The sequence below is a fragment of the Xiphophorus maculatus genome, chromosome 15, assembly GCF_002775205.1.
Source record: "Xiphophorus maculatus strain JP 163 A chromosome 15, X_maculatus-5.0-male, whole genome shotgun sequence".
Lineage (NCBI taxonomy): Eukaryota > Metazoa > Chordata > Actinopteri > Cyprinodontiformes > Poeciliidae > Xiphophorus > Xiphophorus maculatus.
Genome location: NC_036457.1, coordinates 6,219,272 through 6,241,514, shown reverse-complemented (window position 1 = coordinate 6,241,514; position 22,243 = coordinate 6,219,272). Strand labels below are relative to the sequence as shown.

General features: G+C 35.8%; 1 protein-coding gene across 2 annotated transcripts in view; it reads right to left on the bottom strand.

Annotated features, from left to right (window-relative positions):
- The window catches only part of LOC102236760 (regulator of G-protein signaling 6-like), a 77,641-nt gene extending 56,985 nt beyond the window's left edge, over positions 1 to 20,656 (bottom strand). The window contains exons 1-2 of one of the 2 annotated variants that reach the window (XM_005805177.2): positions 20,560 to 20,656; positions 13,126 to 13,455 (exon numbers count right to left, since the gene is read on the bottom strand). In XM_005805177.2, the coding sequence (XP_005805234.1) occupies positions 13,126 to 13,350 (225 nt within the window). In that variant the 5' untranslated portion in view covers positions 13,351 to 13,455; positions 20,560 to 20,656. Of the gene's footprint in view, positions 1 to 13,125; positions 13,456 to 20,349; positions 20,446 to 20,559 lie in introns of those variants that run through there. The other variant, XM_023347290.1, reaches the window with a different exon arrangement.
- Between the last annotated feature and the right edge of the window lie 1,587 nt (positions 20,657 to 22,243).

Genomic DNA, 22,243 nt, shown 5'->3' with positions numbered 1-22,243 from the left:
AGGGACGAAAACAAAAAACGACTACTGTGTAAACAACAAAGAATTGTGGTGCCACAGACCCCAGATAAACAAAATGCTCACTTATCCTGTGCTGTTGAGACGTTCATTATTTGCAGTTAGTCACCATCTGCATAAATACATTTCACATGCAGAACACAGTCATACGAAAGCAAACCCTGCAACACCCACACAGAAGAGGCTGTAATCCAACACACAATAAAAAGGTTCAAAAACATTTTCTTTTGTACGTTTTCCTTATTATAGCTTCTAATTAAAATGTTGTGTTGCTGGGATTCTGGCCACTGATGTGTGTTTGTTATCAACAATACCTTTGTGTGAGTCGCCTTCTTAATCCCTGGCAGCAAATAAAAGCTCATTTGCAACTCGAATAAACTGAAACTAAATATAGTAGCTTTTTAAAAGTCAATATGACATTTTTCAGTGAGATGGGAGACGATGCTCTTTGATACTGCTTCAAAACTGGTGTATTATTTTTTATATAAAAAACATTCTGATGCCTGATGTAAATAAAAGAAGACATTCAGAGCAGCTGTGGAAGCCTTCACAAAAGATAATATAGTTAAATATGGGCAGAAATGAAAGCAGTGAAACAATTCTAACACTTAATTTTTGTCACACAAATAACAGTCTGACAGCTGGAGTTGCTTTACAAACAGCTTGATGGAAAACAAAACTTAACATTAAATACACCATTGAAATTTGAAACATTTAGCAGGAAAGCTAAACAGATTCGTCTCATCAAGCCTCCACACTTTATCCATCATCAGGAACTATAAAAAGTTTCTCTGTGTGAAAATCTACATTCCTTTGCTCTTTCTACAATGCCTACACCAAACAAATCAAATAGGCTGAAGTCGAGCATCAAATCCTATCTGATCAAGAGATCTAAGCCATGCTAAAATAGTTTGACAATCTCAATGTCTTGCATTTAATGTTGTAGCTGTGTCAGAGTCGTGTTCCTGGTTTTAGATTGAGTCTATTTATTTGATCATTTATCAAATTATTCTCTCTGTCAGATAAGGAAAATGTCATGCATATTTGGCAAAAATTGCTAAACTTTAATGTCGAAGTCAAAAGAAAATCAGTCGTTGATGATTTAGTTAGACTGTTTACTTAAGAGGCAGATCAGAAATCGGCTGTTAAAGGATTACTAGACAATAAATTGTCCCAGAAATTATTGCAATAAGCAATATTGTCATCTTGAGACCATTTTCAAGTAACATAGTGATAATGACATAATAATGCAAGTGCCCTGTCAAATATCAAGCTATAATTTCAAAAGAACGATTAACACTGGAACTGGAAGACATTTTAAAAATTAAAAAAAAATAGAAATAAATGCAACCAAAACCATAAATACAATCGATTATAAACAAAATTGCCCTTTAAAAAATCTCATTAGGCCCAGACAGGTAAAACAATTAAAACTACCAGTTAGGATTTTAAATTATCATGTAATTGATTTATTGTTTATTGCAACAGACTTATGTGTTACACTTCTTAAACACGTCAGATTTAATTAGGGTCATTAGGATATTACTGCAGAACTTGCCGTATTGTTAGCCATCTGATCTAGCATCTAATTTGAAAAGATTCAGGCCAAAATCTCATGAAGAGATTCCTGCAGCTGCCATTAGGGTGGACTTCTACTATTTATACATGTTCTTTAACAATAATATTCTGTTTTGTTTTCCAGACATTGCATTAGTAAGAAAGATTATGTTTTTTAAATACCGTTATATGAAACCTTAAAATTTAAAGCTTATCAAAGCTTCCCACCCTGCTTAGTCTCCTGAAGTACAGCTAGTGTCCAGTCTGCATTTTCAAACCATCTGCTTTGAATGCTTTTACCATACATGTCATTCTAAAACCAAAAAGATTCACAGATGCATTGACAAACCCACCCCATACACACACACACACACACACACCCACTCAAAAGAACCTCTGCAGACTGGTTGCAATCTCAAGCCAGCACAGACAGAAGCAAGGCCAGGTAGGGTTCCTCAGACACCTGCTGTCCGACACAACCAGAGCATGACAAACACATTGATGCCTCAATAGATTCGCAAAACCAAATCGGTCTTCCCTGTCACTTTGGAGTAAACAAGAGAATGACCTTACAAGGAATTCAGACAGCATTTCAGATCAAATCCATTCAAGTGCATCTAGTTGTAAAGTCGTTTCTCTTTGCCAGCTCCGGTGCTTCCTTGCTCAGATGCAAACTAACAATGGCATGCTTTAAATGCCTGGAACTAGCCAATTAGTGGTAGATCAAAAGCAAACAAGGTTTCATCTTTAATCAAAGCCAGCATAAGAAATAACCAAATTCCATTTTGATTTACTGAAAATGTAACATTATTGCTTTTGATCAGAGTCAGAAAATTCTGTGAATTAAATTCTTGGCTTATATCAGAACCAAGTGAACCTGAAAACTGAAGGATTGCTGCAGGGTGTGTACTCTGAGGAGGATTAGTTTGGATTAGACCTGATAGAAACAGGAACTCAGTAGGGACTCAGGATGTCATTATTTCTGCAGGCCCAGGGAATGCTCTCTCTCCAAGGCAAGGACTGCTGCCACTTTCTCGTTGCTGGCACCAGATTCTGCTACAAATAGTCCGCTGCCTTAAATGGAGCATGCTGATGTACCAATATTCACTGAGATCATAACAGTGAGGAGTGCATGACACAATCCAGGATGCATTTTCTAAATGTAAAGGGAAAGTTTTTAAACCAAACATTTTTGTCAATAAGGACAAATTTAAAAGAATAAAAAGTTCACCTCACACTGAAATATTTAGAGCAAAATGTTAAAAAAAAGACAATCTTGTTCAGCAAGAATCTAACACACTTCACTTCTTAGAATAAAGCATAAAAATCAGGCTTTGTGATCAATACAAAAATTTTTGCTGGTATCTTTTCAATTCAACTACACTCCATCTGTAAAAACTGCAAAAACAATAAAATAAAAATCAGGTTAGTACACACTATATTGAAAGTGCCTTGTTTCACAAATTTTGCAAAATTGATTACAAATGATCACAAGGACCTTATGAAATATCAGAGAGAAGAATGTCACCAAACAGCACAAAATAAAAAGTCATGAAATAAAAGGGGAATAACCAGAACAAAGGGTATATTGAAGAAAAAATTTAGTTTCTTCAAATTTGATGGAAAGACTGATCAAGAAAACTCAGAAGGACGTAGAGATCACTCCAACCTCAAATTGGGGCTACCAGAACCAGAAAGTCCAGAGGATGTCTTTTTCTCTTCTCTTTTTTTTGTGTTGAGTCGCACTATTGAAACGCCAAACCCACAGTGAAACATGGCAGCAACAATAATGCTCTGGGTTTTATTTTTCTATGCTTATGCAACCAGATTTATGCAGTTTATTCCATTTGAGGAAACCTACGCTTGGCTATGTCTCAAAAACCAAAGTTTAAACTGTACTGTTTCATTTTACCCAATAAAGAGCCTGGATTTTTGGATGGTTTTGGATGGTAAAATATTCAGAAAGATGCCACTGAATTATTTAGCAATGTAGCGAAATAAAATTCTAAACTTCTCTCAAAGTAATAAAAAAAATTCATTTGCAAATTTGCCATCACCACATTTCTCATTTGACTTGTTGACTTTAAATTCCAACACAGCTTTCCTTAAAAGAACTGCAGTGTGTCAACTTAATTCTGTCATTACAACAATTTCAAAAATTCAATTCAAAACGTTGTTTATCACCAGTGTGCTTGGATTACCTGTCATTTGAATGCAATTTTCCTTGGTAAAAAACCTACTCACAAAGATATTCATTTCAGGGATGCATTACCCAAATTGCACCAATAATTCTCACAAAAACATAAGAAAAAAGGAAAATGTAAAAGTGATGAGTAATCACTTCGTCATAGCGAAATTTGCTATTTCAGCTCCTCCTAATTAGCCTCTTCCCATCACCTTGATTTGATTAGCCTGCCATTTTCCACCTGCTCTGTTGCAAAGAGCTCTTCTCAGAAATCTGCAGCCAGCTGTGCTGTGAATACATGTCCTTATTCATCCACTAAGTGACAAGAAGGATGTAAACCTCAAACCAGCCATACATGAACATTTTCTCATGCAGTGTTACCCATCAGCACTTCACACACACACATTCCTTTTCAGCTCAGTTTTCGCTTTGCACTGATCTTCACTTGAAGTATTTACAGTTTGGAAACTGAGTAAACATTTCTTTCAGTTGTGTAAACTTGTTTAAAGATTACCCTTTACAATAAACAGACGTTATCTGGTGGTCAGAATAGTAGTCTAGTGCTGAATTATTTGCTTGAACACAAAGTCGATTGCAGGGCTCTGCTGGGAATCAGTGAACTACGATTCATGCCCTTGTTCTCCAGTCAACAGCTTTGATATATGAAACTGCCTAATAAATATGCCATGTATTGCAGTTACAAGGCATGACTGGAATTTATGGTAGAGAAAAGAGGATCAAACTCAAAAGGTCCAAAATAAATCAGGACTAACAAATCGTTTTCCAATTAATGTAAAGAGCGGCACTACATCAAACTGAAATGTATTTAAAAGTGTGTAAATCACTAACAGGATGAGTGTTCGCTGAACTAATTTGTGGAAAATTGATTGCTAATATTACAAATGTGTAGAAAATGTAATCTTTGTTATTCATCTGTCATTCATACAAGACAAAGGCAAGCTCAAAAATAACTTAGCAGCAACAAAAATGTATTAATCCTAACCTCCAGACAAAGAATATTGTTATTGCATTTCAGACTGTGCATCATTTATATTTCATAAGTTTGACATTTTATCCGGTCTTACCATATAAAAAATAATGTTGGGGAAATAGGTTGTGAACTTCAGATTGATTGGTTTATGTTCACAAACATTATTTCAATTATGGACAGTTGAAACTAAAAATGTAAATTTCTGAATGTGAAGACATTTAATAAATCTAAGACTCATTCTTTCATTATTGTTGAAGTACAGTCTGATTTAACTTCAGACTGTGAAGGAAATAAAGTGTTTGCGTCTTTTTATTCAATGTATGCAAACTTTAGATTCAACTGTGAATCAAATTTAATTTATTTATAATTGTCAATGCAATTACAATCAAATCTTTTTTTTTTTAGATTTCATTAATATATTTATCGCGAGAGCTGTTATACAGAGGGAAAACATTTCTTGTAGAGACATCTTTGTTATAAGTGACGTGAGAGTTGGCTTTTCTTGTGAGGCTCACAGTGAGTGATTCAAGAGGATGATGGGCCACACAAAAGCTAGATTAGGTAATCGAAGTGTCAGGTCCTTGAAGGAAAGATTTGACAATTGGCAGGTGGTACAATTTCTAAAACCAAAAGCACATCAGTGAAATCACTGAAGTTGTTTTGGCCTTCGGTTCTTTTCCAGATGGGGACAGCAACAACAGGTAAAGAGTTGCAATCAGTTAGGGAGTGCAGAAAGGGCAGTCCTCGTGGGAAAAGTGCGATAGGTGATCTCTGAGATAAACAAAGTCCACTTTTTGTTTATGTGCTTGAGATAAATCCAGTCGAATTTGTTTTTTCCTGACAAGTGACCTTTTTCACTCCTATTATGTTTGTTCTGCCAATATTTTCTCTCTCCCAACTTGCCGGCTATTGATGGGTTTGATGGAGAGTATATTGATCAGATTTGAGAGAGACTATTGATTAGAAATGCATCATGTCACATTCTGATCAACTCTTTTTTTCTAAGAGCAGAAGATACCACATGGGAACTTTTTGTTCTATGGGAAAATGGGTAAGAAACGTAAAATTAAAGTCAATTTCACACTAGTTAAGGTGTGAAAAACCAAAATTTCTGAGAACAAGAAAAGTTAGAAAGTTAACTTTCTAACTTAAAGTCAAATTTCTTGTCTAAGGATCAATTCTGCAAGTAAAATGCAGTTTCTGAATGATAAAAAAGTGTGCACTCTTTTTTTTAAGGGAATTTAAAAACAGACTATTCTTTAAAATCAGCATGGCTGTGCATGTGTATGTTTGATTTCAGATGATTAGAGATGTTGATAATAGTATTAAAACTTGACTAATCTCTGTTCTGCATGCGTCAAGATGGTAATTGGATAAAATTAATCTCAGTGAAATATCAGGTCTGTTTGACCAAGAAAGCTCATTTAGCTGCAGATAATTAGGACTGCTTCCGCATCACTTTAGAAATTTAAAGACTGCGCTAAACTTTTTCTCTAACCATTTGTCTGTCATGCTGCTTCCTCTATTTGCAGTCCTAAAAATATTTACCCCAACTTTTACTGTCTTTTTTCCAAACTTTTAGACCATATGAAGACTCCATCACATTTTTAAACATTTTGCAATTTCAGTCATTGTTATTGAATAAAGTTTACAGAAAAACTACTCACTGAACTTTAGACAAGTCAGAGGAAAATGTAAAACTGCTGTTTGAGCCCTTGAATACTACAGATTCCTCAGGTATCAAGAGGTTTATCCTTTTAGCTAAGCTTTCTCACATTGAAAAAATTATTGAAAATCTGATAGATCAGTATTTGATACTACAGATCATTCAGAGTTAGCATATTAGGTAAAATTTGTATATCAGATTAGTTGCATTATTCTTTAAAAACAGAACTTCCAATGATTTCTGGTAAATTTTAAGGATGGAGTATTTCATGTTTGCGTTCTTGGCCCCCATTTTATTTGTGACTTATTTGATTCTGTCATATTTTGTTTAGGAATATCGCCCATTGCTCAGGTTATTAGCTTCATATTACATTTATCCCTTAAATTCTTTGAATCCTTGGTTTATTATTTGTACAAATAAAGCACATCATTCAACATTTGTGGCCAACTTTTAATAGGTGATTTATTGGTTTGGATGGATGGGAAAAAAATGTTAGTAAACCTAAGACATGATTGCAATTTTGTTCACTTGACTAAACTTCATTGATCACCTACAGCTAATTCAAAATGCAGCTAGTATTTCAAGGATATAGAGATGTACTCTATTCCTACATTTTGTTCTATCGACTCGATAAACTTGCTCAATAAGAAACTAAAAACTTTTATAATAGCTTTACTATATAAAGTCAAATTTCATTATTTTTCTTATCTATATTCACTTGTCATTATATCTTAAAGGCTTCCTAAGTACTTTTTGATAAAACAAAAGTCAGTTGCTTATGCACACACAAGCTTTTGAAATTTATCAAAACTTTGAATACTTCAGCGAAGGTCAGCATCCAAAGCCTGCAGCCCATTCAGAGTGGCCCATAGAAAAATATGGGGAGTGTGTGTGTGCAAACAGGCTGATAAGTAAACAGGCTCTCAGTTCAACAGCTGCTATTGTTGCTGAAAAATCACAAATAATAAAAATGAAGGCCCAATATGCCAGAAGTCACACAGGCCTGTGCACCCCCGTAGACAATAAGCTGCATACACAAATTCACTGCATCTCATTTTCTTTCCTTATGACACATGCACACCCCTACACACACAGGCCCAAGCAGTGTTTATGAGCAGATGCTGGCTGACAGGCTTGAATTCATGCAGGAAAAAATGCGAGTCAACACTCCTGGCTCTTGTCGACAGCGCTGAATCTCCTCAACCTAATATAATCTCTGAGTGTATGTACGCTGACAGGGGAAAATGTGAATTTTGAGATAAAATTTTCCTCATTTACAATCATCTGCAGGCCATGTTCATGTAAGTAGCCTCTTGTAATGTAAATGAATACAGTAACGCAGAACTGGAACTAAGATGATACAACGAATTTGAAAAAAATTGCAATACAGTACAGTGAATGTTTGATGTAGATGAGAGCTACAATAAAACTTGAGAGAGAGAGTCTGTCCAGGGCCTGATTTTAAATTTAAGAATGTGCAAAAAAAATAATAATAATAAAATGTTCCTCACGTTTAGATGGAAAAAATACTTTATACGCTCATGATTACACAAAAATGTATACAGTGCATCAACCAGAGTGATTAAAAGAAGAGTTGGAAGAGTAGGAGGAGGAAAGGGAAAAGTGAAGTTGTTCACCTTTTAAATTGCTCCCTGTAGAAGAGAAAGGCTTCATTTCTCTGCCTAATTATTCCTGAAGCCCTGACCCAGAATCATCTCGCCTTTATTTAATCCTCAAATCACTAGAAACTGACTTCAGTTCAGTTAAAAGTGAGAGGGTAAAACTGGGAGGTTATTATAAAGTTTTAGATAATTAACCATCAGCACCAAGCACTGGCATACTATTGTGGATGTTTGATATTTTAGGCAGAAATCCTAATGAGACTGTTGTGTAGGACATACATATTTCATAGATGCACAGCCATGTGTATTGCCAAATATTGCAAATCAGCTTACAGCTAATTTTTTTACCACAGAGGCAGCAGGTTCATTGTAAAAATAATTTGACTTCCCTGCAGCTGAATCTTCCACATTATACATTATGATTGTCGTTTTTCAAATAATGTTTTGATTATTTTCATATTTTGTTAAATATCAATACGATGTCATCCACCTGGTCATTGGGGATAAGAAATGGGGGTTACACACAGGTCATGTGCCCTCTGTCCCCTGCACTTCTTACGACTGCGACAGTTAATCCGTTTATATCGTACGGTAACATGTTTTTGCACCCTAAGGTCATTATTATGAGCATACAAATGCCAATGCCTGTGTTATACCTGTGGATTCCTGGGAGACATGCTGCTAAGAAGTGATGCACATTATGTGATGCACATAATGTCAGAATTATGTTCAGCAAATCAGTCAGATCTAGCAAAATTTTAAAAAGTGCAATTTTTTCCCCCAAAATAAGCCTTGGAAGTTGAATAATTCAGATGTTAGATAAAGGGCAACTAGCTAACCAATCATTTTAAGCATTTACACTTAATTCTCTGATTTTTGTACATCAAATTGTGGGCAATTGTGTCAACTCAGCAAAAACTGGCAGCTGAAACTTTATATTTTGTTAGTATATACAGTAGTTCAAAGAACTATATACGGTGCTGCATTGTGGCTGGCAGTGATTGTATGTTTTTAGCCACTAAGGAGAGATGCAACAGAATGTGAGATGACAGTAAATCTTTCAATAGAGTATCTCCCTCACTTCTGAGATGATTGTTAAGCTTCTGCTCTCAGGTTTCCACCTTGAAATTTCTACCCAGAATATTCCGGTACATTTCTGCATGCATCCTTCCACAAATTATGTGAAGACTGTTGGTAGCACGTCCCAAAAGACAGCTCCCACACCTCCAAACTTCGCACTTAGTATAGTGTTCTGATTGTGATGTGCAGAGTCATTTCCCCTCTAAAACAAAGACAACCTAAGAGTTTTCTCAGTATTTCGCTGGCTTGTCCAAATTTTCTGCACCAAACTTTAAATGTGCTTTAGCATTTTCTTTTGTGCATTCTTTGTGTATTGTTTAAGGGAAAAACTGCATCAAATAATTCAAAAAATTTTAAGAGCTCATTAATTAAGAAGTAGTCTGATAAATCTTGACAGATCTTGTGAAAACTGACGGGTTTTGACTGGTTTACAGTCAAAAGCTTCTTTCACTTGTTGATGAATACTTTTTCTAAACTGTTAGGACAGGATTGCCTTCCACTCAATTACACAAAATATGGTTTATAGAGTCATTTACATTTCATCACTTACAGACTACTATACATTTCATGTTCACTAGTATAAATACTTCAGGAAAGCTGTATGCAAAACTATTTCTGTTGCATGTTTTTAAGCAGAAAAAAGCAAGAGATCCCGACTGACACGATGATCAACAAGAATGTAGTGGTCTGTATTGAATGTTGCACTTGTATGTAGAGGAGGAAAAGAGAAACTGAAATTCTATTCTGGTCCATATTTTGGTCTATTTTAGTGAGCCTTGAGTGTCAGAGCTGTTGTTTTTCAGTACAGAAATTTGCTGCTTACTCCCAGCAGCCTTTCAGTCATACTGCTAACATAGTACCCATCAGTCTATCCAAGTTTGAGCTTTTTGTCTCTTCACTATTCCAACATCATTTTATTATTTCCTTTCTTTGTGTTTCAGCCTTGATCCTCACTTTCTCTTTCTATCTCTATCCCCTCCTGCACCAGAAACTCATTCATCAAAGCCGACAGCGGCTGTTGGTATCTTGTTATTCCTGCTGCCCCCCCAGCTTATTTTATTTGATGTAGATTTATAAAGCCTGATAGACTGAATGCTGAAATAGTCCAGAAAATATAACTCATCTGTTTCATACAATTTCTTTTTCCCACTTTCACCCTCACCATCATCCAACAAATGTCAAATATATGCTTTTGAGGTCATGAAAATGGAAACCTGAGGTCAAAGACTCTTCTAGCACACATGATAGCAGTTTTGACGATATATATTTTCTCTCAATTTTAGGTTTGCAACAGTAAAAGAAAATTAAGACAAAGAAGAAAACTTTACAGTGATGCACAAACCTTGTGTTAGTCTATTCTGTCAAATATAAAAATGCATTGAAGTTTCTGGTGGAAACAGGACAAAATGTGAGGTTAAACAAAATATGTCTGCATAATCATATGATAAAAACTGCTGCAACATGACTTTGGACAATAATTGTGTCTAAAAATTCCAATCAAGGGAGAAAAACCAATTTGCAATTCAATTTTTCGGTTAAATCCAATTCACTCAAGAAGAAACCCTCACTTTAAAAGTTTTCTCTTCCTCCCAAATACTAGATGAGTATTAGTATAGTCATGAAGAAACTGAAACATTTTAGATTCAACTTCCCCCTCTTTTTTATTTTGCTGAAGTTTGAGGCTTCCTGCTGTCAAGCACTTAAGCTGAGGCACAAAATGTGGTATAAAAATAAAGTAAACCTGCTAAAAAAAAAAAAAAAAATAGGGATTTCTTTTGCCTCCGAAGAACAAATTCCAATCTGTGACACCTCATCTTGTCAACTAGCAGTGCTGCCATAGCTGCATTTTTTCAGCAGAGAGCTGGTAATATTTACACAAACTTGCTGAACAAGCTATAAATCTGACTTAATTTTATCTGCTTAAATTTAGAATCAACATAAAATGTAACTCTTATTAAAAGAGTAGAAACAGGTTTCTACTTTTACATAGGTAAAACAACTAGAAATTATTCAATAATTTGACCTCATCATGTTACATAATCTAAACTACAATCCAGTAGAATGTGTTTAAGATAGCAAGTTAATTTTCTAACCTTGTTGCAACAAACTTTACCAATTTCTGCAGGGAAAACAGTACAAGATACAGTGAGTACATTGTTCAGGGTCAAATAATAAACTGTCTCAGTAGAGGACTAAAAAAAACATGAGCTGAAACTCAAGCTGTGTAACAATCTTCCATAAGAGCAAAATTGGTATTGACATTGAAAAGAGGGACATTGTCCTAAAAGACCAACATCTAGCCGGATTTTCTCCATCCTAAAAATTAATGAGCCAGGCTCTCATCCACTAAGACCAAAGGTGGCTCAGCTCATGTTTTATTTATCATCTGAACCTAAATCTTTTAAGATAATTAATCACGTGCCTTGTAAATCTGCATGTGCAAATAGTGTTTTATGACTGAAGTTGATGTGAAGGCCACATGGGAATCAATGGAAGTCACTGTATTGCTCTCATTAGCAAAGAAAAACAATAAGGGTGATACTGACTTTAGAGGCTGATGAAACATTACAGAACAGCAACACCATGTTGAAGAGGTGAGGTCATCTAGTTCCTCACCCTTTTATGATACATTTTGCTTACAAGGAATAATTATGTCTAAAAGCACACAGATTCAAGAAATATGAGTCAGGATGATGACTGAGATCATATGCATTGTAGATGAATGTTTTTTCTACACATCCCTTGTCTCAGCAAATGCACCTTTCAGATAAATGTTACCTTAGAAAACTCTCAAAGAGGTAACAGGCCAAAAAAAAGAGAGAAAATCAAAGCCTGAGTCCAAACCACCACTTTTATAATTCAATATACAGCTCTGGAAAAAAAACTTAGGAGACCACTTAAAATGATCAGTTTCTCTTATTTTACTTTTTACAGTTATATGTTTGAGTAAAATTAACATTGTTCTTTTATTTTATGAACTACTGACAACATGTCTGAAATTACAAGCAAAAAGTTGGTATTTATTTGCAAAAAATGAGAAATGGTCAAAATAGCAAAAAAGATTCAGTGCTTTCAGAACTCAAGTAATGCAAAGAAAACAGGTTAATATTCATTTAGAAACAACAATACTAAGGATTTAACTCAGGAAGAGTTCAGAAATCAACATTTGGTGGAATGACTAACAGGTTTTCAATGGGGTTCACTGCAGTGGGCTTGTAACTTCTTCCTGTACACAGTTATGCCAGAATTTTCACACAATTCATCTTTTCATGATAAAGGAGCCAAATAACATTGGAGCCAGATAACATTGGAGCCAGACAATATTTTTACAAAAGAAGATTTATAAATCATTTAAAGGAAATTTTCTGTCTAATGGAAATGAACCAGAGAGCATTAAACTGGAGAGCATCTAAAGGGTGTTCAGAGCAAAACATCATGTTATATCTATGTTTCTAAAAACAGTAAGCACATTTAAAAATTTAAAAGAAAAAAAAAGTAGTAATAATCACCCAGCAACTTTTTAGCGAGATGTTATTGTTTTCATGTCTGGAAAACAAGCCATTTCCAAAACCTCACAATTATTAAGTCACAATCACTGTACACTGCTCTGTTACCTAGCAACGCCTGCCAAGCCCAGCCACGTTACCTAGCAACCAAGTGAGCTGTTGGGAATTTTAAGCAGGCTAGACATGGCATATTGTGCTATTTAAATATCTTGTTGGTTCTTCCACAGACAATATGCTCCACAACTACTTCTTCCTCATTGAATAAAATCATGTAAACTTTTTGTCTTGCGAGTCACAGATTTTGTTATCTAACTTTTGCTTTGGATAGAAATTGAATAATGCATACCAAAGTTTAGTGTTCTGTATATAATGTTGCCACTATGACAACTTTTGCCTATATTCTGGTGATTTTTCGCAACATATTTTTACTTCTAATATGGACCTATCGTCTTCTGCAGATCCTAATAATTTTAAAAGTTTTTAAAAGTTTTCTTCGCTCCTACCTTTCTGAAAACGATCATATTGGGGTAGTCATCATCTGGGTCTATGGTGCTCATGGTGCTCATGGACCTCATGGACAGAAGTGGTCGAGCCTTTCTGACGACTTCATTTGGTTCCTCTGAGCCTTCATCAGATTCACTGGTTTCCACAGAGCTTGGCAGCTGCTGCTCCTCTTCCTCCTCCTCCTGCTGCTGCTGCTGCTGTTCCTGCTGAGGTGCTTCAGCCATCACCGCAGTGTCCCTTTTCGGATGCGTCAAGTTATCCTCTCTTCTTTATCAGCGACAGACTTCTTTCTTTACGTCTTGTGCCCTTTCCTCAGTGTCTGGAGGGTGCTGCAGGGAGAGACACAGATTAATTGGACCTTATAACTCACTGGTGGGCTCCATCAGTTTTTTTCTAGGGCTTCTGTCAGGAAGAACAGAATGGATGAAATGAACACATCATAAATTCTGCTTGTTTTCTCAGTTTAACTTCCTGCTTATTCAGCACATCGTATGGTGTTTAAGCATTTTATAAATATTTTTTGCTTATTCATTCATAAACCATATCACCTCCCACACTGTCACAGCAAGACCATCAAACCTCCACAATTTTAAATCAAAGCATTTATTTCTCATATTCAATTACAATAATTTATGGGACTGATTCCAAATCTTGCTCAGATCATTTGGATGACATACTGAACCTGAATATTTGTTGTTTTACCAACCGTATGCTTCCATCTCTCAGCAAAATGAATAAATTTGACCTGACTTATTAGTTTTCGTAGTGAAAGCTCAACTTTATCAATATTTAACATTGCAAATGTGTTGTATTTTATTTAACATAGCCAAATATTAGTATGTCACATCCAACCAAATGAGTATTTTATAAGTGATGGTTTTGTTTTACTATAGAGGGGAAGAAACTTTATGATGCTCTTACTCCTGACAAGAATGTTGCTGTGGTTTTTAATTCTCCCACTTCCAATTTTGACTCAATTTAAGTCACAAACAAGTGGTTCAAGTTGGTCATTGTAAACCCAAAGTAATGTAACATTACTCTTCATGAGTCTATATAAACTTAGGACCACGACTCTTGGTCTGAAAAAACTCCAAGCATTCTTTAACAGAGGGCTGAATAAAAGGATGCAGTGTTTTCTATCAGAGAACTGCCAAAAATAGCAGTCTTCTGTCTCAGGTGGGATTTAATTAAAAAAAAAAGCACAGAGAAGAAAAACAAAAAAAAATGACATAAGGATTTCATATTTATGAATTTTCTTTCCAAATAAAAATAATATTGTTCCTGAATCTTACATGCTTAACTGTGACCAAGTCTTATCCCACTAAATCCACCAGAGATTAGTTGTTCAGCAGGTTTTTTTAATTAAATGATTTTCATCCTGAGACAGATCAGTTCTCACACTGAAATTGGCAACTCACGACTGAAAATCTAAAATATACTCTAAATGGAGCAACACTTTCTCCAATTTTAATTAACACAAGTCAGAGTGAAACTCTAAATCTCATCTAATGCCTGAAGAGTAAAAGTTATAAAATGGAAGATGTACTTCTGCTGAAGATAACTCAATACTTTCTTTACTATATCCTCATGCAACAATCTGCTGAATGCTTTGTGAATGCAACAGAGTTAGTCGTTTTCAGCAACTTGAATTGTTTCTGGCCATCTTCTCTCCGAGCACATCCGACTTAACATGCAGCTATTTCACTGATCTTTATTTCTAGAGATTAAATGAAATCCAAATAGAACATTTGATTTTAAGTGATCTTTAAAAATCAAGACATCTACAGCTACAAAGATGCTTGGAGGATGGTGGTGAAAAAATCATGCTGTGGCGAACAGTTTTCTTCAGCAAGGATAGGGAACCTGGTCGGAGTTGAATGAAGATGGATGGAGCTAAATACAGGAAAGAAACTGGAAAAAACAAGGACGAAGACGAAAAAGGGCAACAAGAACGCTTAATCTTCAAAAATTTGGTCAGAGTGGTCTTGACCAGGGACCCTCAAATCCAGGCGTTGACTGCCAGTGTACTGCAGGTTTTAGATGCTTCTCTGCTTCAACACACCTGCTTGACTGCACTGAGAGGGTAATTCAGATTTGATTGAAGAGTGTTGAACCAGGGACGCGTCTAAAAGTTGCAACACACCGGCTGCCAAAGCCTGGATTTGAGGACTCCGGGTTGAGAATTGAATCTAATTTAGACGGTTACAATATCTGGAATTACCTTGAAGGCTCTCCAGTACATTCTCCAAAACAATGAGTAAAACCTTGAGTGTGTCTGGATGTGCAAATTTGGTAAAGAAACTGCAAAAACATTGCAGACGAATGCAAACCAAAGGCACAGCATTGATTTGTAAAAAGAGTTTCCCCCCCCAATTCAAAAATGTCCACTACTCTGTGTTGCTATTGGTAACGTTAATAGGCATTTTTAACAGGACGAAGTAATGGGACAGTTGTTGCAATTGTGTTTCCAATAAAAGCAATGATGTTCTACATTTGTTCCCTTGTAAACATTGTGGCACTGGTATTTTTTGCATGTACCATTAAAAAAAAACTTTTTTGCCTTGCCTGAAGACTGAAACATTTAGTTGATTATTACAAAAACTCAACTCAGAAACTAGTTAAACATCTTTAACTATCACTGGCCTGGAACAGAAACGGCATCCAGCAACTGCAAGCATCAAACAGAAATTCTGCTACAAGTTTGGATAAGCAAGCGTGTAATGATCAGGATTTTTTTTTTTTAAATGTGGAACAAACTGAGCTGCCATCATATAGAAAAGTTAATCTACATTTCAGCTTGTGCTGCAAATTGTGCTCTCTTCAGTATATGTAAGCCCTGCAGTCAATACATATCTAATATTTGATGCAAAACGAAAGCTGAAAGATTAATTTTACATTTCACTCAAAAGACATACAGACAGCTGTCAGGAGGTTTTTTGACCAGTATAGAAAGATGATAATATACAACTATAAATAGAGAATGGAGCTCCCCACAACAAAACTGTGTGGATCTGTGAAAAGCAGGTCTGCATTCGTTAAAAGGTAAGTTAGCTGTTCTTAGCTGGGCAAATTTCAGCAGGTAACTCATGCAAGCTGATCCAATATTATTTGGGCCCAATGCCCAGCTGTGTGTGTGTTGTGAAGCTCAGACACACATTTAAGTCCACATCAGCTGGCACTTTAGATCAATGCTCTCATCAGCCAGCTGTTTGTTCCTCTGAAATTCTCAGAGAATACACACACGCGCACACAGTGTGTCAGCAGCAGAGCTTCAGAGGGCTGCTTCCTGTGAGGAAAGGAAAATGTGGCGTTTGTTTGCAATTGCAAATTAGAGGGGGACTGAAATCATCTCAGAATTAATGGCTTCCAACCTGCTGTCGTTATTCCAAACATACCATCTGTTTGGTCGGTGCCACAAACCTGTACCTCGCTATGACAGCAAAATGCATGAATTGTTTCCTTGTGATCAAGTTCACACACTGATTGATCCGTCCTCAGCCCAGGATTAGATGTAGGCTTGTAAAACTGGGATCAGTATCAGGAGATTGGCTCTGACTGCTCATTTTGCATGTAAATTAAATGTTCAACGTGAATACTCGCATCCACCTTTATCACCGTGTGAATTAAAGAGCCTGTGGCGTGTTTGCTTTATCCGAGATTTTGGTTAAATCCACTTTCACCTTTTTGTCCTTTATTCTAGCCCACAAATCGATATTTCTAAGCAGCAGGACATCCTAATTGCGTTTTTGGAGTAAGGGGGATGGCAAAGGGTCAATCTTTTTTAGCCCTTACGAGTTTTCAGAATTTTATGTAAAAAAAGTTAAAAGGTCCCAGGTGTACCTGCAAACGCAGAGAAATATATAAAATTTAAAACTTTAGTTTAATGTGAAACCTTGGCACATACTGAAAGGGCAGTTTGCTTGTAGCACCTCAATTTTTCACTTGTTGCAATGTGTGACCTTTCCTTGCTGGTGCATTGCAGCACTGCTGATTTTCTCTTTTAAAAAAAGACAAAGCTGAAGTCCAATTAAATGAACCTATTTGCTAGACAAGTCTGTTTGATTTGTCCCCTACATCTCCACTCTCATCACTTTACCTCAGAGTTGCAGGAACTTACAAGATGGAATTAAAAAGGTAAGATTTTAGATTGTCACTCCAAAATCTTCATTATGACTGAAACAAAATGCACTAAATTAATGCAGATTTTTATTTTGTTGCTCTTTGGTAAAAGTTAATAATTCATTTTAAATTAGGGCTGCACCGATTGCAGTTTTCTAATGTTAATTACACTTGTGCCAAACTTTTTTATTGGTCACAACATTAAAGTTTATTAAAGATTAGTGTTTGATAGTAAATCCACTGTATTCAAATAGGAACAAAACAAGCAATAAATCTTACATAGATATGATTTTCTGGTCCAAATTTCCAGCTACAAAGAACAAAGCAGCATCAAAGACAAAAATAAATAAAAACTTGTCGTGATAATTCATTGCAAGTCTCAAATTATTAACCCAATAAATTGGATCACATTCACAGCTGAATATTACTTTGCCCTTCCATTTTCATCTCAACACACGCTGAGATGACAGCAAGAGGAAACCCAGTGAGATCTCCAGCTGCTTCTAAAAGTCTTTTTTATCAGTTTCCCTCAAGACCCTTTGCAGAGCAACACACTCACAGCTGGTGGTTTCAGCACCTATTCCCACCACCTCCCAGGCAAGACTAAACACTTGGCAGTTTCAACACCGGATGGCTGCAAATCAAGGAAACGATCAAATCAGTGGACTTGGACGGTTATATGACAATGTTCAATTCTTAATTTGCAACAAAAGATTACAGTTACCAGTCAAATTAAAGCTTTCGCTTTCATTTATGTGTATATATTCTGCATAAATCGTAGACAGATTTAAAACGTCCAAAATTTAGATTTTTTTATTTAGATCAAATAAATCAAGAATGAAGGTTTGTAGCTAGATGTTTTCATAACATCAGTTCATTAAGAAGCCATGAAAATCAGTTGGATGTTACTACTTAAGAAAAGGTGAAGATGGGTAAAATTTACTAAATTTATCAGAGATTTTGAGCTTATTTTTCACTTTTTAACAAGACACATTAAGAGCTGAAAAGAAAAGCAAACAAGCAGACATGTTGGTAGAAAGCTGGTAATGTTCTAACGCATTGTTTGCGATCCATGATGATCCCTCACACCTATTAGTACGTTAAACATATTTGTCCTGTTAGGTTCGGTTAATTTGTCGAAGTTTATTTGTTTGAAAACTTCCTTGAAATTTAAAGTGTTCATTATTTTTAACAATCCAGTACAGCACCATAGCGAGCTGATCATCAAGCCATCAATTAATGAAAAATCATGGAGTTTGTCAAAAGTCGCCAATCACTGTAGCTTGCCATCAACTTAGGTAACAATAATGAATGTTTCCCCATCCTGATGGACACAGAACATCAAAATAATTTGGAATCATTAGCAGTAGCAACCCTATCAACAGTGGTAGGAAAAGCACCAGTGCTCATTATAAAACTTCAGTTAAAACACAAAAATCTAAACACCTTAAACTTGTTTACCTATCCTTGTTTTTGCACCTTAATTTTGAGCTTAATTTTGAATCTGTGTTGATGTTTGAGAAAGACTACGATTTTTCCAAATGAACTAAATCAATAATCTGCACACAAAATGTGTATTTGTAGCAAAACAGCTTTTAACATTCTTTCAAATGTTGGGCATATTATTATGCCAATAGATTGCACCCAAACATCACAAAAAGTATTTGATATTTTCAATCTAAGGAAGTATATTGTAAAAAAAATATATATATCTCCAAATAAAGAATTCCTGTAATGTTTTTTTTTAATAGATCTGTAAAATCTCCCGTCATATTACAATATTTGAACTAACATTAATGTCATTAACATTTTACTCCAGAAAAATATATATTTTTAATATAAATCTTTATATTGAAGTTCCAAACATGGAGGGGTTGGATCTTCAGACTCACTCCATTCAATCTGAGCTTTTGCCAAGAATGGACAACAAACAAAAGAAAACAAAATCCCATTCAGGTTGCAAAGCTGGTGGAGGAAAACGCTACGGCTGCTATAGTTGCAGCAAAAGCTGGTTCTGCCAGGTATTGACTGAGGGTTAAAAATCAACAAACTTGAGATTTATTTTGAAAAAAAATCTATAATTTGTTTTAATTTCTTATTTTTTCTGGCTCATCAAATCACATCTCATTAAAATACACTTAAGTTTGTGGATGCAATTTCAAAAAATGGCAGGATTTTTAATACTTGAAATTAGCATGGAATGAAGTAGAGAGTAATTTGTGATCCATTATCTAAACACACATCTTTAACAAAATGCAGTCAATTAAAAACAAGGAGGTCATTAGCAATTAGTTCCCATTCTGTGAATGGAGAACTTTAATAAAAGTCTTCCTGATATGTTTCAGCATGAAACACTTTTGCAGAGATCAACTATGGGTTTTGGGTAATAAAAGTAAGATCAGTGTTGGGCCTCCAGCCATGAAGGACTTAAAGGCAAAACTAAGGCAAGACAGAGAGAAGAACCTGCAAGAACAAAAATAAAACTGGGAAAATAAGTCTGGAAGAAGTAACCACCAGAGTGAGGACAAGGTGAGAAGAGCTACAGAGTAATAGAGAAATGGCAGCATACCTCAGGATACGGGATATTCACAACTAACCTCAGAGCATTACTAAAATGTACCTGCAAGTACTGGACTGCACCGATCAAATTGTGCCCCGATTCAACAAATAGGACACTTTAAATATGTGTCAACTACAACAAAATAAAAATACTCCACACAGTGAGTCAATGCTTTCAGGAATGATGCACTTCTTTTTTTTTTTAAATCATACCATTAAAATTAATGGTATGACAAAAACGCTCGGATACATCTGAATCCTCCCAATCCAGAATGTCAATCGCCTATAACAGTCAAATTACATAAACGTCAGGCTAGCCAACTTAAAAACTGATCATATTAATCTGAATTAGAATGTAATGTACTACAACAGAATTATAAGAGGTTCTGCACGATGGAAACTGAAACATCTCATCTCAGGACGATCCACTCCCTGAACGCGCACGCATCCAAAAGCTTCAATCATCCACTCAGACATATGTGCCCACCAAAACTCTCAACATCCGTGAAAACCCCCCCCCACAGAAACACCCACTGTGACTCAACTGAGCAGCCGAAGTTGATTAAACCATAGTTGCGGTTAATAGGACTGTCCAACATCATCCAACATCCCGCTGATCCAGCACCTCGGCGCATCACTCTGCCAACATCGCCGCACTCGTTATTTTTTGTTTCCCCTCCCAATCTTCCACACATCTTTCTCACTCCACCGCACATCATTCTTCCCACCCCCATCTTCAGAGCCTTGTTTCTCACCTCTTACCGCCCGCTGACGTCCATCCTTCGCTGGGAGCTCCGGAGACAAGAAGCGGCTTCACCACCGACCCAACAAGCGCCTGAAGAGAGAGGGAGAGACGGAGAGAGGCAGAAACGCAGGAGGGAGGGAGAAGAAACAATCCTTACACACCCAAAACCGCTTCAATAGAACATTAGTTGGTACAACGTGCAGCCAAATAAAGTTCAAAGAAAAAAAAAACATAAAACAATATCATTATAGGTCATTTAATAATCAACCAATTAACTACTGTCATGCCAAATACCTAATTTTGATATGGCATTTTAAAATATTTATGAACTAAGGCCCTCTCCTACGAAAACTTTGACGTGTCTTTGCATTACTTCACAAAATATATTACATTTTAAACGAAGAAAAGGGCTCTATCACTTATACATGCTTATTCTTGAGGTAAGATAGTAGAGCAGCTAACTCACTTGATATTTCTTCCCGAGAAATGTGCTGCGATAAAAGTAATAATAATTAAAAAATATCTCTTTTTAATAAAATAAATACGGTTAAGCTTGGAAACTTACAACAAAAGCAGAAAATGAACAACAGGTGTGGCGCAATCAGTAAAAGGAGCTGACCAGTGACAGTGCACGAGTAATGATGTGTTCCAGTTACCTGGGAATTCGGCACCTTCAAGTTAAGTCGAAATTTCAATATGGCGACGCCCATAGGCACTTTATTTATTTATTTATTTTTTGGCAGTACTTCTGACTTTACATAAGTAGACACCACTTTTAATTTGTTCCGTTTATAGTTACAGACAGATTTCAGACGCACTTTGGCATGCGTCATGTAAAATGATCGTTTCTGTTGGTGCCAGGAGGAGCGGCCATGTTGAAAGTCGGCCTAAGTCATAACTGAGGCTCGTTGGAGTTGCTCCCAGTTTTCCAGTGGGAAATCAAACTTTAGTGGGCGTTCCAGTTGACTTTTCCGCATGGGAAATTGGAATTTCCCAGTTCCGAGTACAACAGGAATGTAGCACAAAAAGTAGCCACAAAATAAACAAATAAATCAAAATATAGCTATTTTAAAAAGCACATTTAAAACATTTAAACTTCACCTAAGAGTTGAACATAAAACGAAACTTTGAATAACTTTAAAAGATCAGAGATCAAAAATAACAGCTAGAAATTCGGAAAATATGACCCAAATAAATTGAAGGACCATTTATGTTTTGGACCAGTTTTCATCTTAAATGTAAGAATTGAGCTTTTTTTTTTAAGCTGAACTAAAACCATACTCCCCCATGGAACAATAAAAAAACATGCTATTTTTAAAACAAACTGCTCAGAGGGCAAGCATTTGGGGAAAAAAATGCTTGCACTCTATGCAAACTTTAAAAATAACAAAGAAGCATTTTATAATTAATTTAACATGTTAAGGAAGCAGTTCTATGAGGATTAAAGTGATCAAAATTAATGTCATTTTTAGTGGAAATCAGTTTGAGTTTTGAGATGACATTTGTTGTGATTTGTCACTATATAAATAAACAGATATTCAAGTTGTAATAACTGGATTCTTAGTCTGTGCCTGAATAGTTTGACACGTTTCATAACCTTTTCTTGATAAATTGTCAAAAATGTTAAAATCTTTACAATAGCTATTATCAGCATTTTCCATTCTACAATGGTGCTGTAAAACTGCTAAGCATAA